Raw genomic sequence first — 14,921 nt, forward strand, 5'->3', positions numbered from 1 at the left:
GATGGAGTTTCCCCTTAACAGTAGCTACCATTTTTTCAAAAGCGTTCAATGATAAGATAGTCTGGTGATAAGGTATCTGCAAACTTCATGTAACAGCTTTAGGAGGAGGGCAGAGCAGGCAAGCATGGGATGTCTATTCACAAGACTGTGGTTACTGCTGAGGTGGGCCCTTCCCCGCCTGTCAGTGTAGTTCATTTAGATTGAGTGCCGGCACCTTTTTTCTTGATGCTGCTCAAGCATCAACAGAAGGAGGGCTCTAGGCCAGGTGGTATTATACGTACTGCTGGCATTTGCTCCTGGCAACCATCTTTTCTAGGTGCCTCGCAGACTTATTCCCCAACGCTGGCATCTGTGCCCATGTTGGGCATTGTTACCATGCGACAAGCAAATGTACATTCACGCTGTTGTGGAAGGTACTGGGGACACTGGGAGAAACGGTCTGCACTGCCTATCGGAAGGGCGTGAAAGCCACAAGCGAGCAGTATGAATTGGCTGGGCAGGTTTCCCACACCTCCTGTCTTTCCTTGGTGCTGCGGTTATGTGCAGGGAGTGAAGAGATTGACCAGGTTGCAACAGATCTGTCTGACAGATCAGGATCTGTCCTTTGGGGAAGCATGAAGCCAGGGCACATATGCAAATCAACCACGCTGTGTATGTATATTCAAACTAGCGATGGGAGGGAGGAGGAGGTTTATCCTGGGGTGGACGCAGCTGCTGTAGATGAAATAAGGAAGGTAAGACCTGAGCAAAGGCCTCGGTCTGATGAAGTTGTTCATTTCATAAATCATTCTTTACATTTTAGGTTGCTTAGGGTACTCGAGGTATGTGCTTAAATATTTTGCTAAATCAGAGCCTTGATTTGCTTATAATCTCTTTTCTTCTTCCTCACACTTCATCAGTAGACTTAAATAGTACATTTGCAGTTCACCCCACGCAGCAGGTCCAGCCTTGGGACTCTGCGACTCTGATAATCGCTGGGATCTGGGAGACCAGACAACGTACTTTTCCACTAGTTGTTGTTGCGTGCCTTTGTGGCACCCAAGGTCAGCCTCAGGTGAAGGTACTGAGGCAACTAAGAAGTAAAGTTTGTATGGTTTCCTTGGCCATATTTAGGACAAAACTGCTATTCAGTGCTGTCTGGCCTTTAGCCCATGGCAAATAGCTCTCAAACTGTGCCCAGAATAATTCAGAACATGTCTGGGCCATCCTATACAATCCTTTGACTCTTCAGTCTTCACAGATTTTCAAGGATCCTGCAGTATTTTTCACAGTGCTGGCTAGAACTTGTATTAAAAGCAAAAAAGGAATGTAAAGAAGAGTTGTTCCACCAGACTTAGTGTTCGTCTCAGAAGAAATTTTGGTGCAGAAGAAGTGATCTTATTAATGGACCCCTGACTCCCAGAGGACTTAACGAGAGCTGAGGGCTTCAGCACCTCTCATGATTGAGCTACGAGTTTTGTACAGGAGTCTTAGAAAACTGCTGCTGCATGCATTCTTTTAAATAGATATGCAAAGGCAAGGCAAACAAGCAGTTCTTGCAATGCTCTTCTTTCCTAGAGATGGATCAAGCTGATTGTGCTGATCAGGAAACTGTGGGGATGAAGGAAAAAGCCAGATCCGTTTTAGATGTTTCCGATACCTTTTCTATTTTAGAATTTTCAGTTAGTTGTTTGATTATTTTTTTTTTTAATGGTCTATAGCCTAGCACTATTCTACTTCCAAACTCATCTGTCCCATGTTTATTTTTTTTTTCCTTTCCCCAAAAGACATGGCTCAGGAGCATAATGAGAACTAGGACTTTGAAAAATATGAGTATTAATTCATTAGCATGCAAAAGATCTATTTCCTTCCCCCCCCCCCACTTGGGTCTCCTTTGCAATGCCTATTGCGCTGTTAATCGTTTAACCTGTACTTAGATAACCTACGCTCCTTTAAAAGTATTTGTCCTTGCAAAGAAATCCTCAGGTCACCTATGTCCTCAGACAAGCTGCATGGTCAGGCACAGGGGACAGCTGGGGAAGAGAAGGCAGGCTCACGGGGACAAGCTCTGGGATAAATTCACCATTTTGTTTGCAGCACGGTATAACTTGTCCTGTTGTTGATTCACAGGATTTTTCTTTTTATATGTGTTAGTTATGGAAATCTGGTAATTCTGATCTTAAATTATTTGCAAATGGAAGTTTCATTTATGATGATGTTACTCCAAGAGAGTGACTAAAATGTGTGGGTTTGAACAGATACAGTGTACAGACTGTCTGGCTCTCATTTCCTTCCTTTTCTGATTGTATCAAGCACTTTGCTTCAAAAAGCATGAACTTGAACTTAGTCGTGTGGAAGAATCCCTGAAATTACTTACCCCACATTGATTGGAGGAACTGGAAGATGCTACTGTGGAATAAGTAGCTGTATTGACATGGGGTGGTATTTGTTGGGAGCTAACACCAGTGAAATGAATGGGAGACAACCATACCGTTTCCGAGTTCAGCCTTCTGACAGCTTGCTATCGGTCTTCTAGAGATCACACACTAGACAGGCTTTGGTAATAAAAGAGGTTGAATAGAAGCTCATAGTCCATGGAAACCAACAGTGTGATTGGGGGAGTGCTGTCATGCCTCCACCGTCCCTTGTCTCTTCCAGCTCCTTCTTCGGAGTTTCTCCAAGAATATTCTGGAGTATGCATGTAGATTGCACCATGGCAGTACTTTGCATGCAACTGGAAGGTAATTTGCTTGCTCTAAGCACAGGAAGGGCTTTTCCCTTATAGCAATTAGACAAGATTTTAGTCTGTCGGTTCTGAAGTGATGAACAGAGCTCATACCCTACCGGTGCCTTAACAACGAAGGAAAGCAGAGGCTGTGTCAGAGAGTTGCTGCTCCTTTGCGGAGCACAGGAACGCTTTCCTGTCCCAAATGCCCGTTCCCTAGGCAGGCAGGGTGGCACCAGTGCACTTCCCTGGCTTGCTATGACTTGTGCCCATCCAAGGATGAATCGGGGCAAGATTTTCCCCAGGAGACCATTTCTAGTCTTGCATATGCAGTTTAAGGACCTAGTGAGTAGTGAAATAGTAGCTATGGTGCATGTGCCACAACACTGGATATGTTGCTTTGCTGTTTCTTAGTTTAAAACACAAGAGGTTCCTGCATTTCTTTTCTCCCCTGATTTTGCAGGAGTTCTTTGGGAGGTACAGCTTTAATAATCTGCAGCGCCTGCTTTTTATCATTAGTTTCCTCTGCTGTCCAGATACAAAGCAGATTGGGAATGTTTTCAAAGGGTGAAGATTTATCAGCACAACTCCCAGACAAATCAATTAGAGGCTGCCTGACTAAATCCTCATAACACGCTTTGAAAATGTAGCTCCTGCCGTCTGCGAGGACAGTTGCAGGGAGAGTGTAGCTCAGCTTTTCCATGTGAGAGACAGGAGTAGGCACTGCCAGCTAAATAGTTTAGCTCTCGGGCTCTTAGCACCTTCATTAAGACTTTTGCACAAACAGAGGAATGCTGGCACTCGCCAGGTGATGAGGTTACTGCTTTGCCAGTGTTTGCCCTATTGGGCTTAAGCGGGATTAAATTGGATGGACCTGAAGAGGAGGAAGCCATGTAGCTCATACGCTCAGGCAGGAAGGCTGTTTGACAATGATGACAGCGTTTCATCCATGAAATAATTTGTGCTCTAAAGTCCAGTTAAACTTGCCAATAATTTTGTATTGAGAAAATTAATTGCATTCATTGCCTGTGGTTTACTCAATAGCTTCCCCAGGGACCCTGCAGGCCAAATCTCCTCAGAAGCATGTCATTCAGTGTCTTTGCATTCAAATTTAAGTTGCTGTGTAGAGGGAGAGACAGAAATTATGAAAGAAAAATATTTAAAAGGCAAACTGGAATTGATATATGTGCTTATACTTCAGAAGGATCAGAGTTTTTTCCCCAGCCTGTTCTAGACACATACAATTTGAGCAGCATAGTTGGTATTTTTCGTGTATGTTTCTCTGCTAATTTGTCTACAGATTTCTTCACTCCTGCATCCCTCGCTAGCTAAGCATTCTCCACAGCGTTCATTTATACAGAAGGAAATGTCTTTCTGGCAGCAATGCAATGGGGTGGTTTAAAAGACTGCAGTAAACATCAGTAAAGATAGACATGCTTATCTTATTTATTTTGATGAAATTAATAAACGCAGAGCTGGAAGTCCTCTTATCAACACAACCTGAGCAATGGAAGTGCAAAACTTCTTCAGTCTGTGGTGAAAATACATGTGATCCGGCAGAGTCGAGCCATGGGAGAAGGTACCTCTCTTTCTCTCTCCATCTCTACAGAAATGTGTCTCCTTCCCTTCTCGTGCTCGTCCCTCTCTCAAAGCTCTGATGAAAGCTCATGCCAGTTCTTGCTTTTCTCGAGCTCTTTTAGCTCACATCAGCATCCTTACCTGGCTGACTGAGGGCAGGTAGAGTCACGGCCTTTGCCTGGTTTGACTTTGCCAGTGCTGTCGCTGTTTTGCTCTCATCCAGTGCCTTTTTTGTTACCCTTCTTCCCTGTCCTCTGCTTGACCTCCCAGCGTGATCCAGTTCCCGCCGGTGGCTGGGAGCCTGACAGCTGGCCGGGGCCGGCAGCTCCAGCGAGGCCCCTGTGCTGCCTGCTTTGCATCCAGGCAGCCGGTGCTCTCGCTGCTGCTTGAGAGAGCAACCCTTCCTGTCTGACCAGCCTGGCTAAAGCGCAAGGAAGCGGATCCGATCCTTTTCCTCACTGTTAGCTCTTTCAGGTTTAACTGGTGCCCTGAGCACCTTTCACTTCTTATCATTAATGGGAGTCAGTTTGTTCTTCTGATGGCTGTTTGCAAAAACAGGGCAGATGACAGAGTCCCCGGCAGCCCTTAGCAGCTTGGGTAACAGGCAAAGGTTTGACCTTCATGAGGCAGAGGTTACTCCGTGAGCCTGCAGGGTTGAGCAGGTTACTGGCTAAGTTGGCAAATCAAGATTTTACCAACTTCAAACAGATTTCACAATGTGAATTTCCTGCGTATTTGAAACGTTGCCCTGGCCAACAAGAACTGGGCAGGCAGGCCCAGCATGGAAGAGCACAGCGTGTGCTTTAAGTGAGCAATTGCGATCCAAAATCAATTTGCTACGTCAGGCTTCATCCTGTGAGTTAGCAGGCGTCGGTGCAGTGCTTTCAGCAGTGTGAACAAATTCGACTAGTAGGGGAGTGGTTTGATGCATGAAATACTTCTGCTTGTTGGAAGCAGTAGTATGTAACCCACCTTCGCTTTGCCTGGTCTGAGTTCAGCTCCAGCTCGGCTTTTGAAAGGCTGTCCCACCATCTCTGTGTGACACCGGCAGCAAGAGGCCACTGTGGAGCTGATGGACTTCAGGCACTGGTCACAAGGTGTGGTTGTACCTCGGGCAGTGGTACCCTTTGGCACTGCTGGCTTTTTAATGGCAGTCTCCGAAGTGGCACAGCAAGGAAGGATGTGCAAGAAACAAGGAATCCTTTCAGATGTTGAAGCTGAATTGCTGACGTGCAAATGGCAAGACATCATTCCTTATTGATCTCAGATGAGAGGTGGTTATGGCCATTACATCTTTTCTTAGGAGAGCTGTCACATCAAATCAAATTGCTTAGTGTCACTTCACAGCAACCCCTGGGACACTTGCTAAGTTGTTGGTAGTAGTTGAGTGCAGCACATAGAAGTTAAGGAGCAAACTTGACTCGGTCGTCAGGGTGCAGGCTGGAAACGGCTGAATTGGGGTGGTGTTTGATAGAGCTCCTGGTGAGCCCTCTCTGTCAGAGGTGGGGGGGGATGAGATCTGTCTGGAGAAGTTCAAGGAGAGGAAGGCAGAAGACAGATGGGGCAAGCTCAGGAACACCTGGAAGAAGACGTGCTAAGCCAGACAGAGACTGATGGGAGGGAGAGTAGAAGTCCTGCAGAAAGGGCCAAAACTGAGTCATTGCCCTGGAAGGGAACTGAGGCCCATTTTGAACATGGATGGCTGGTGGGCCAGACCATGATTTGACGTGAGGAATGGAAAAGATCAATTTTTATTTTTAACAGAAGGAGCGACGGAAGAGCAGTGTGGAGAATATGATAACCCTTGCTTTGTGTAAACATGCATCTTCTCTGAGGAAGATGGACTTTGGGCTTTGGCTGGTTTCTCTGCTTTCCCACGGAGAGCTATGGAGCAAGGCATGTGCCAGCACAGCTGGGGAACGAGCGCGCCGGACCTCTCAGTTGTCGCCTTTCCCTCATATTGAAGTGGCTGGAGCTGCCTTAACAAGAGAAGTCAGCAGCAACATGTCTGCTGTGTAGCTAGTACATGAAAGCATCTGTAAAAGTGACCCCAGCCTCCTTGTCTGTGGGCTCACAGACCATCTGGCCACTGAATGGAAGTGGACCTGTGTTAGATACTGCGAATCATGCTCAGCCTCTACAGGCAGAAAGAGAATTTAGCCTCTTGGCTTCCCTGCACCTCTTTTTTTTTTTTTTTTCTTTTTTTTAAGAGCAGTGAAAGGACTGGGCTGCTGCCACAGCCCTGGTCACTCCTGGTGGATGACTGGAACAGCCGCCCACCGAAGGCAGCGTGATGGTGGAGGATGGGCCGGCGAGTGGCTCGGCTGTTGCTATAACAACAGCACCTCGGTCTCATTTCTTTTGAAAAATGAATTGCTGCTGGTGGGATGAAGCGGAGCAGCTTCTTCCCACAGATGAAAGCCCTGCTGACAGCCTCAACGCTGTCTTGTTTATGTATTGGGTCTGTCATAGGATGTCCGAGCAGCTCTGCTGAAAATTTCAAGAGGAGTTGGATTAGACCATTTGGGTCTGCATGTGTTTGCGTGCACAACCTCTGTTGTCCCCAACGCTCCCCCAGCCAAGAGTAATTTAAAAAGTCAACCTGCCAAAGTTTGACCTTTTGCTCTGCAAGTAGAGTTTCTCCAAAGGCAAATAAAGAATAGCGAGTCCTGCTTCACTCTCTTCTGCTTTGCGGTAGAAACCTGTGAAATGCAGGTTCATTGGCCAAATATTTTGTGCTAGAGGCCTATGAAGCAGGCAAGGGTTGTATTTTTTTTTGTTTGTTTTATTTTAGTATTTTCCTTTCATTTTTGTTTTATGCATCAAGAGTCTTCTGCTCCTAGACATAAATCTCTAAGCTGCTGCTAATATCTTCATGGTGCATACTGTAAATCACATGCATAAGCTATATACTACTTCTTAGAAGGAGAGGGAAGACACTTTACAGGAGAAATATTTTACTTCAGACATTGTTTTTACAGAGGTAAGGGGAAGCGCTGGGGTTTTAGTCTAAGATACTGTGGAGTCCTGGTGGTGATAAACTGTTTGGCAGTATATGGTCAGTGTATGATATTTAAGCCATCCAATAGTTGACGTGGTGATTGGGAATGAAATCAAGATATGAAAATGAACGTTTGCATTGAAATAATTTCATAGAATATTTCTGTGTTGTACCCCAAAAAGAAGAGATGCATCTATTGTTATGGCTCCTAACCCCTCCAAAATGGCAGAGCCAAGGTGCTTCCCCACCTGCAAAGGTTGTATCCAGCATGTTGCCTTCAAATAAACCTTTCATATTATGTTTCTGTCTACCTACAGTTGTTCAATGAGCAAACAAAGAAAATTAAAAGATTAGTTTTTTTCTAGTGCCTGTTAACCCCCCAAATCCTAAAACCTCTGAAGGAGAATAATGTGGAGCTACAAACTTAGAATAGGCTTCATTTTGTTTTCATTTGCAACCAGGCACGATTCCTGTATGTTTGATATTTGATGGAAAATAGTTTCCATGTTAAAGCTGTTATTTGTTGTAATGCATGATAAACACGATTATTAATATTTATATACTGGGCCTGCTTTTACTTTCACTAAAGTCACTGTATATTTGTACAGGGGACATCCAAGTTTCAGCACATGATGAAATCTTTAGGAGCTGATATTTTTAGGGCTGGTTATTTGCCACTAGATGGTTTTGATTCTTTTGGTAAACATTCATGTACAAATAAGGTGATGGATTTAGGATAAATTAGTAAATGATGGGAAACCTGAAAGTGTGAAACAACGTGAAAGTGTATCACTCTTACCGATGTTCATAAGGGATACCTTCAAACTGTTGTGAAATGTATGGAGTCAGTTCTCTTGTATTTCTCAGAAGAAAATCGCTCTCGTTAATCCCTGACTTGCCATTAAGTTTTTTTCCCATCTCTTCCTCATATGAACTTTCCTTCACAACTGGAAGCCTGTCACCAGGTCCTTTGGTATGACTGTGCTTACTTTAGCCCAGCATTTGGCCAATGCGAACTCGGGGCAAAGGGCCATCGCAAGTTTTGGACGTTTCTTTGAACCCTGTTTTTGCGTGTGCATGCCCATCGAACTTGGCCTTGAGTCACTTGCTGTTCGGTAACTGTTTTTCTGATGTGGAAGGCAAAGAGGGATAGTGACTTTGTAGTGAGACGGCTTAGGAGCTGAAATGGGTGATTTCAGCTGTAAATTGTGTGAGTGGCCCATCAGGGACAACACTTAGATATGCTATTTTAAGCTGTTATATCAACTATTACTGACCACCTGCACTCCAGGCCAGAGTGTGCTCTTTCTTTTCCTGCTTTGAAGAAAGGAAACTTGGAAGCAACTGTGCTCCTGTGCTTGTGAAGCGGTGCCATTCCCACATCTGTATCATCCTTCCCTCATCTCTGGGGTCTGGACCAGGGTTTTATAAAGATCAGTGAAACAAGCTCTGTGGCTCAGCTGTAGTCTTCTGCCACATGCCAGTTACACCGGTCAAAAAGCAGCAGGGAGCTGTAATGCCGTACGGTGGTGTTCAGCTTAACATAGGTTTTTAGGGGAGGGAAGTAGCGGAGGTGAGAGCCGTATCATAAGCCTCCTTGTGGGATCTGATTTTTCTCCTTCACACTAGTCCAGGGTGTTGACTTACCTTCCACACCGCTGTTAACTGGCACAGATGAGGCAATTACCACCCCTGGGCAAGCACCTTTTGCTAGAGCTTGCTGCTGCTGTGGCACAGAGAGATGAAAAGGTGATGCCTCTGCTGCAGGGCTCTGTGCTCTGCAGCCCAGTGTGCTCCTGCAGACCGTGGCTGATTAATGTGACTGTGCAGGGCTTTAATTAAGAGAGCACCAGCACGGTGTGCGCTCCCACCTGCATCTGCTGCCATGTGCGGGACCCCATCCCTGGGCATCTGCGGAGCTCACGGGGGCAAGAGCTGCTGTGGTCGGGCAAGGGGAGAGGAGTGGGAGCCCAGTGATGGGGACTACACACAGGCAGCGGGGAGGCCCAAAACATGCTCACAGCCTTCCTGACCCCCGCCTTGCTGCAGGTGGGTTCCCCATCGCAGCCTGCGGCACGGGGAGAGGAACTTCTCAGTGCAAACCACTGGCCTTGCTGTTCCCTGACCCCCAGGGGAAAGACTCAGGGTAAGGACAGCTCCTGTGGAGCTGCGCAGGGATCCTGCACCGGAGCGGGAGCCCGGCCGAGCAGCAGTCCGCGTGGCAGAGGCTGCGGTCGCAGAGCAGCCGGTCTCTGTGCAGCACCGCAGAAGGCAAGGGGAGAAGGAGTTTCAGCCTGTGGGAGGCTTGGCACATGCTGGCATTGTGCAGGGGGAACAGGCAGCAAAGTCTCGGGCATGTACGCCAACAGGGACCCACTGGTGACTCTTAGCCACGTGTTAATCATTTTCCCACATAAAAAACCTCTTCTGCTCCGGTACGAATCAAGGAGTTGATGGTCTGCTTAAAAACTCATAGACTTGCCTTTCTGCTTTGATATAAAGGTCACATCTCTGCAGAGGACCAGCACGTAGCTTAGTGTCCCACACGTGTTCAGCTGGGACTGCAGCAATGAGTGCATTGGGCATGTCCTTCTGTGTTGCATGCTGAAGAGGCCACGACAGGCCTGAAGGGCGAGAGAAGGGTGCAGCCTTCTCAGAACCGCTCCCTCTAAAAGAAGGACGAGATATGGATTTGCTTGCTTGTCTTACAGACGGGATGAAAGGGGAACTAGCCCTCTGGGATGGGAGAAATAAATGGGATCTGGATTGTGGGAAGAAAGAAGGTTGAGGACCTCTAGGTTAGGGAAGGGGTGGGAGCTGCGCGTCTGGGATTTTCATACCAGTAAAAATACTTTAAAAATTGATAAAATCTTTCAGTATTTTTTCTCCTATTGTTCTAGTATCAAGGATGCAAGCGTGTCCTGAAGGCGTTCGCTAGAGCTGTGACCTCTTTGCTTCCTCCCCTCCCCACTATTGTTTTTTGCCTTAGCCGAAGAGGGATGCTTTTTTTAGCCTGGTACATAAGCGGAGGACTTAAAGTTTGGTGTGATAGGAGAGGACTGTAGGTTGTTACAGTGCTTTGCTATGCTGCTTTTAACCTGAATTAAAGCTTATATTAATACACTTTTTTTTTTTTTTTTAAATAGCATTCTTATATTCTAATTTAATTGCTTTCCTGGAGACTTGTCTTGCTATTATTTCTGTTAGTTATTTATCTTTTACGTTAGCTCCTAGCACACAGATTATTTCCATTTTTTCATTATTTGATTAACATCATGCAAAATGCCTTCTGTTTTTTAGGGTGGATGTATTTTTTTTCCTCACTTAAAACTGATTCTCAATATGTTTTGTAGCCAACAACAGAGGGCTAATCAAATGAAACCATGTTAATGAATTTTCTTAAAAAATGTTAGTGTCAACAACATGTTTCAATACAAGTAGTCAATCAGTTGTATTGCCAGTATTTTTCAAGAAGCTTCTAGAAACTTCCAACAAAAAGATTTTCAGAGTAAATAGTAAATTTTAGTGATTCCATTTTTTGGTCCAATTTAAGACTCCTCACTGTGTTAGGCACTGTTTAAGTCTCATCACTGCGTTAGGCACCAAAAAGTTGAATTAGTCAGCTTGCTCCATAAAATTCTGGCAGCTTGGAGAGCACAGACATATTTTACAGTTCTGCTGTCCTATTCAGGAGCAGGTTTGGTGGGTTTTTTGTTTTTTGGGTTTTTTTTTGTTTGTTTGTTTGTTTTAAACCATCTTCTAAAATTGATCAAGGCATGAGAATGAAATCAAAGAAACTTCCTAATCAGAGTTTTCAAAACTTTTATTGTCACTAGTAGGCTCGATGACGAGTATCTGTCACAAGGCTCATCAGTACTTTTTTTTGTCTCTGCAACTGGTTAATTTTTTTTTCCCCCTCTTGTTTTTCTTTAAGCTTCAAGAGACTGTCAAAAGGAAGTTGGAAGGCGCACGTTCACCTCTCAATGGAGAACAGCAGAATGGAGTTTGTGATGGAAGTTTTTCTCCAACCAGCAAGAGGATACGGAAGGATGTACCAGGCATTGAAGCAATCAACAGTTTGCCCAATAATTTGCCTTTGCCTGCTGTTTCTCCTCTTCACCAGCTTGACATGAAAGCTCCCCTGCCCCTGCAGAACAGTGGAACTCATGGTAGTGGTCTAGAAGACTTGGGTAAAAACGGTGGGCTTTCCGAGATAAAGCTTCCCGTTAATGGTTGCAACGAGCTAGACGATAGTTTTAACATCCTGCAGAACAAGGAGCTAAAGCAAGAGCCTTTGGATGACCCCAGCTGCATAGACACTTCTGAAACATCTCTTTCAAATCAGAACAAGCTCTTCTCAGACATTAACCTGAACGACCAAGAGTGGCAGGAGCTAATAGATGAACTAGCGAACACTGTTCCAGAAGATGATATACAAGATTTGTTCAACGAAGACTTTGAAGAGAAGAAGGATCCAGAATTTCCCAGGCCTGCCACAGAGACTCAAGAGAGTGCAAGCGTGAAAAGTGATCCATCTCATTCTCCATTTGCTCATGTCCCGTTGGGGTCTCCCCAGGTGAGGCCGCCTTCTTCCGGTCCTCCATTTTCAAACGTCTCCACAGCCTCTAGCATAGCATCTGTGTCCAGCGCCCCGCCAGCCCCAATCCCTGCTGGCTCACCAGCAAACTGTGTTGTTCAGTCACCTCAAACTCCCAGCCAGGCCCACACTCCAGGCCAGACGCAGACGCGGTCTGGAAATGGCTATCTCATGAATCCAGCAGCAGCAACTGTGGCAGGATCAGGGCCTGGGCCTGTGAATATGCCAAGCGCTGACTTGTCTCCAGCTGAACAGCTCAAGCAAATGGCAGCCCAGCAGCAGCAAAGAGCTAAGCTCATGCAGCAGAAGCAGCAGCAGCAGCATCCAAATCAACCCTCAAGCTGGTCACCTGTGGGCCCTCCATCTAGTCCATATGGAGGACCCTTCAGTGCAGACAAACCAAATAGTCCAATGATGTATCCCCAAGCCTTTAACAACCAAAACCCAATAGTGCCTCCTATGGCAAACAATCCACAGAAGACCACGATTAATAACTACCTCCCTCAAAATCACATGAATATGATCAGTCAGCAGCCAAATAACCTGGGCACAAACTCCTTAAGCAAACAGCCCAATATGCTTTCTTATGGCAACACCAAACCTCTGACCCACTTCAATGCTGAGCTGAGTCAGAGGATGACCCCACCAATGGCAAATCCCAGCAAGAACCCCATGATGCCGTACATCCAGCAGCAGCAGTCCCAGCAGCCGCAGATGCAAGCTCAGATGGCGCACCTGAGCGAGGAACAGAAACGTATGCTCATCATGAAGCAGAAAGGAATGATGAATCAGCCCATGGCATATGCAACACTTCCTTCCCTTGGTCAGGTAAGCGTGAGTGCACGATATGCGGGCAACCAAAAAGAGGCTGATACAAAGGTTTAGTAACTCTGTACAGTCTCCTGGAAAGCATGGAACGTCATTGCAGACGCTTCTTGGACTTTTCGTGTGGTATTGGAGCTTGATTGTTTTAAGAAATGACTGAAATGATGTTGCATTATACTTTAGAAATGTTGTTAAATGGCTGTGTTTCTGAACTAGTGCTCTTTCTCTGTGCTTCTACTGATGAGTGCTTAGGGCCACTCTGGGAAGTTTTGGGTCGGAAGTCACTCCTCCTTGGAGGGTTTGCTTCCTTTTTTTCATAATGTAGGACCTGATGCTTTTGGATTCCAAACTACTGCATGGCTTAGTTTCCACAGTGTAGTTAGCATTGTAACAAAAAGACGGAGTGGGTGACCCCTTCTTGGGGCAGGGATCCAGCCAGCTTTAAACAGCATATTTGGCATTTTGGCTCAGGGGACAAAGGAAGGACGTTTTGGGTGTTGAATGCCTTTTGACTTCCACTGGGAGAAGTAAGCACAGCTGAATGCTTGTAGTGGTGCTTGAACCATGCGTGAAATGAGATGGTTTATTCCAGGACTTCCAAGCAGTCTTTAGCAACCTCAAGTACTTTATTGTTATGAATCTGTGGAGTCTTTCAGCAAGAGGCTGAAGCCATGTTGGCCTTAGCGACTTGGCATCACTGTCTCACATGTATTCCATGCTAACCTCTGGAGCAGCAGCTGCCAGGCTTGGGGAATGCTTTGGAATGAACTAATAATGGATTTGAATAATGGTTATAGGAATGCCCTGTCACCTCCTAGGTCAGCTGGGTACTCTTAGTTGCGCAGCCCCTGTAAAGATCTGCACACTGGTGTCACCAAAAGGCTTGAGAATAAGTTTTCTGGATGTTGTTTTAAGGGTTTTAAAAAGAAGTAAAGTTAATTATCAGTTCACTAAAACATGTCAGGAATTCTGATACAATAGAATTGTTGGTGGATAGATTTAGCGTAACAGCTTTTTACCAAATTAGCTGTTTCCACACCACCTACAAGGAGTACTTCCTTCTGAGCATGGTTTAACTGTGAATCACACTGTAATGCATGTAGAAATACAGCAAAATCTGTCATTTCTTCAGCCTGTGGAATTTGGGGATCTACCAACAGGAGGAGTAGGAGCTTTACCAGGTCAGAGCCCATCACATTATTTAAAATTAATTGCAAAACAAAAAGAAATGTTCATCTGCCTCCTGTTTTTGGTTCAAGATGTATGGTGACAGCTCAAAGGTTCGTATCTCTATTTTAATTCTGCTTGCCTGTTGCATTAGAAATAGCTGGTCTAAAGCCTCTTCTTTTTGTGAAGACTTATCTAGAGAAATACTGCGATAATGACATAAAACTGAGACTGTAATCTGAGCTACAGAATTTGTCAGGTTGTAGCTGAGAGGCAGAGAATGTTTGGTCAGGCTGTCTAATGCTTTATCGTTTCTTTTCTTTGTTTATGTTAAATCTGTTGAACTCAAAGACCCATCAAACAGTTGAGAGGACGGACTGCATATGTGAAGGAGTTAATGTCATCTCTTCCGTTTCATAAGTTGAGAAATTCATGTTAATATCTCACTGCAGTTCTCCAGTGTGAACAGGAAGACAAGATTTCATGTATCTAATCTCATTCAGTTCCTTTTTTTTAACGTAGGAAAAGCTAGATATTTGGATACAACTAGACATTCTTCCAAAAACAAGTCCAGATATTAAGTCATTTCTATATCTTATAGAGAAGAAACTTAAGGTGAAGCCATACTTTATTATATAATGTGTGCAATTCACATTTATTGACCCAGTCAGGATGAGAGACTTTTTGCTTGTGTGTAGACGTAGAAAGGTCCCTTCGCAACTTGTGAAGCCCACTTGCCTGCACTGAAGGGATTTTTTTTGGTGAGGAAGGTTGAAATAATAGATTTCTTACTGTTATGTATTTCTTCATTCCTTCCCTTCCTGCTTCCCTGAAAAGCATTTTTCTGTGGAAAATTGGAAAACTTATTATTGTGAGATGTGCTTGGTGGAAACGGATTGTTTTTGCAAAGGTGATAAGAACGATATATTGATATTGTTGAGTTAAATCCAGACTGATGCAGATTATCTGATTCTCCTACTTACTGCGTGATGCGGATGGTCAGACTTGCCAAATCATATATGGAAAATAAGGAGATTGCACTCTTTGGT

The 14,921-nt window shown here is 45.0% G+C and overlaps 1 protein-coding gene across 5 annotated transcripts in view; it reads left to right on the forward strand.

The window, feature by feature from the left end:
• Nucleotides 1-14,921, forward strand: part of MAML3 (mastermind like transcriptional coactivator 3) — a 284,155-nt gene that overhangs the window by 182,894 nt on the left and 86,340 nt on the right. For all 5 annotated transcript variants that reach the window (XM_087736314.1, XM_087736313.1, XM_087736310.1 and 2 more), the window contains one exon: nucleotides 11,218-12,708. In XM_087736314.1, coding sequence (XP_087592440.1) covers nucleotides 11,413-12,708 — 1,296 coding nt within the window. In that variant the 5' untranslated portion in view covers nucleotides 11,218-11,412. The remainder of the gene's footprint in view (nucleotides 1-11,217; nucleotides 12,709-14,921) is intronic.

Source organism: Nipponia nippon, unplaced genomic scaffold (assembly GCF_047370975.1).
Source record: "Nipponia nippon isolate SJK-2023a ecotype South Korea unplaced genomic scaffold, ASM4737097v1 scaffold_6, whole genome shotgun sequence".
Classification (NCBI taxonomy): domain Eukaryota; kingdom Metazoa; phylum Chordata; class Aves; order Pelecaniformes; family Threskiornithidae; genus Nipponia; species Nipponia nippon.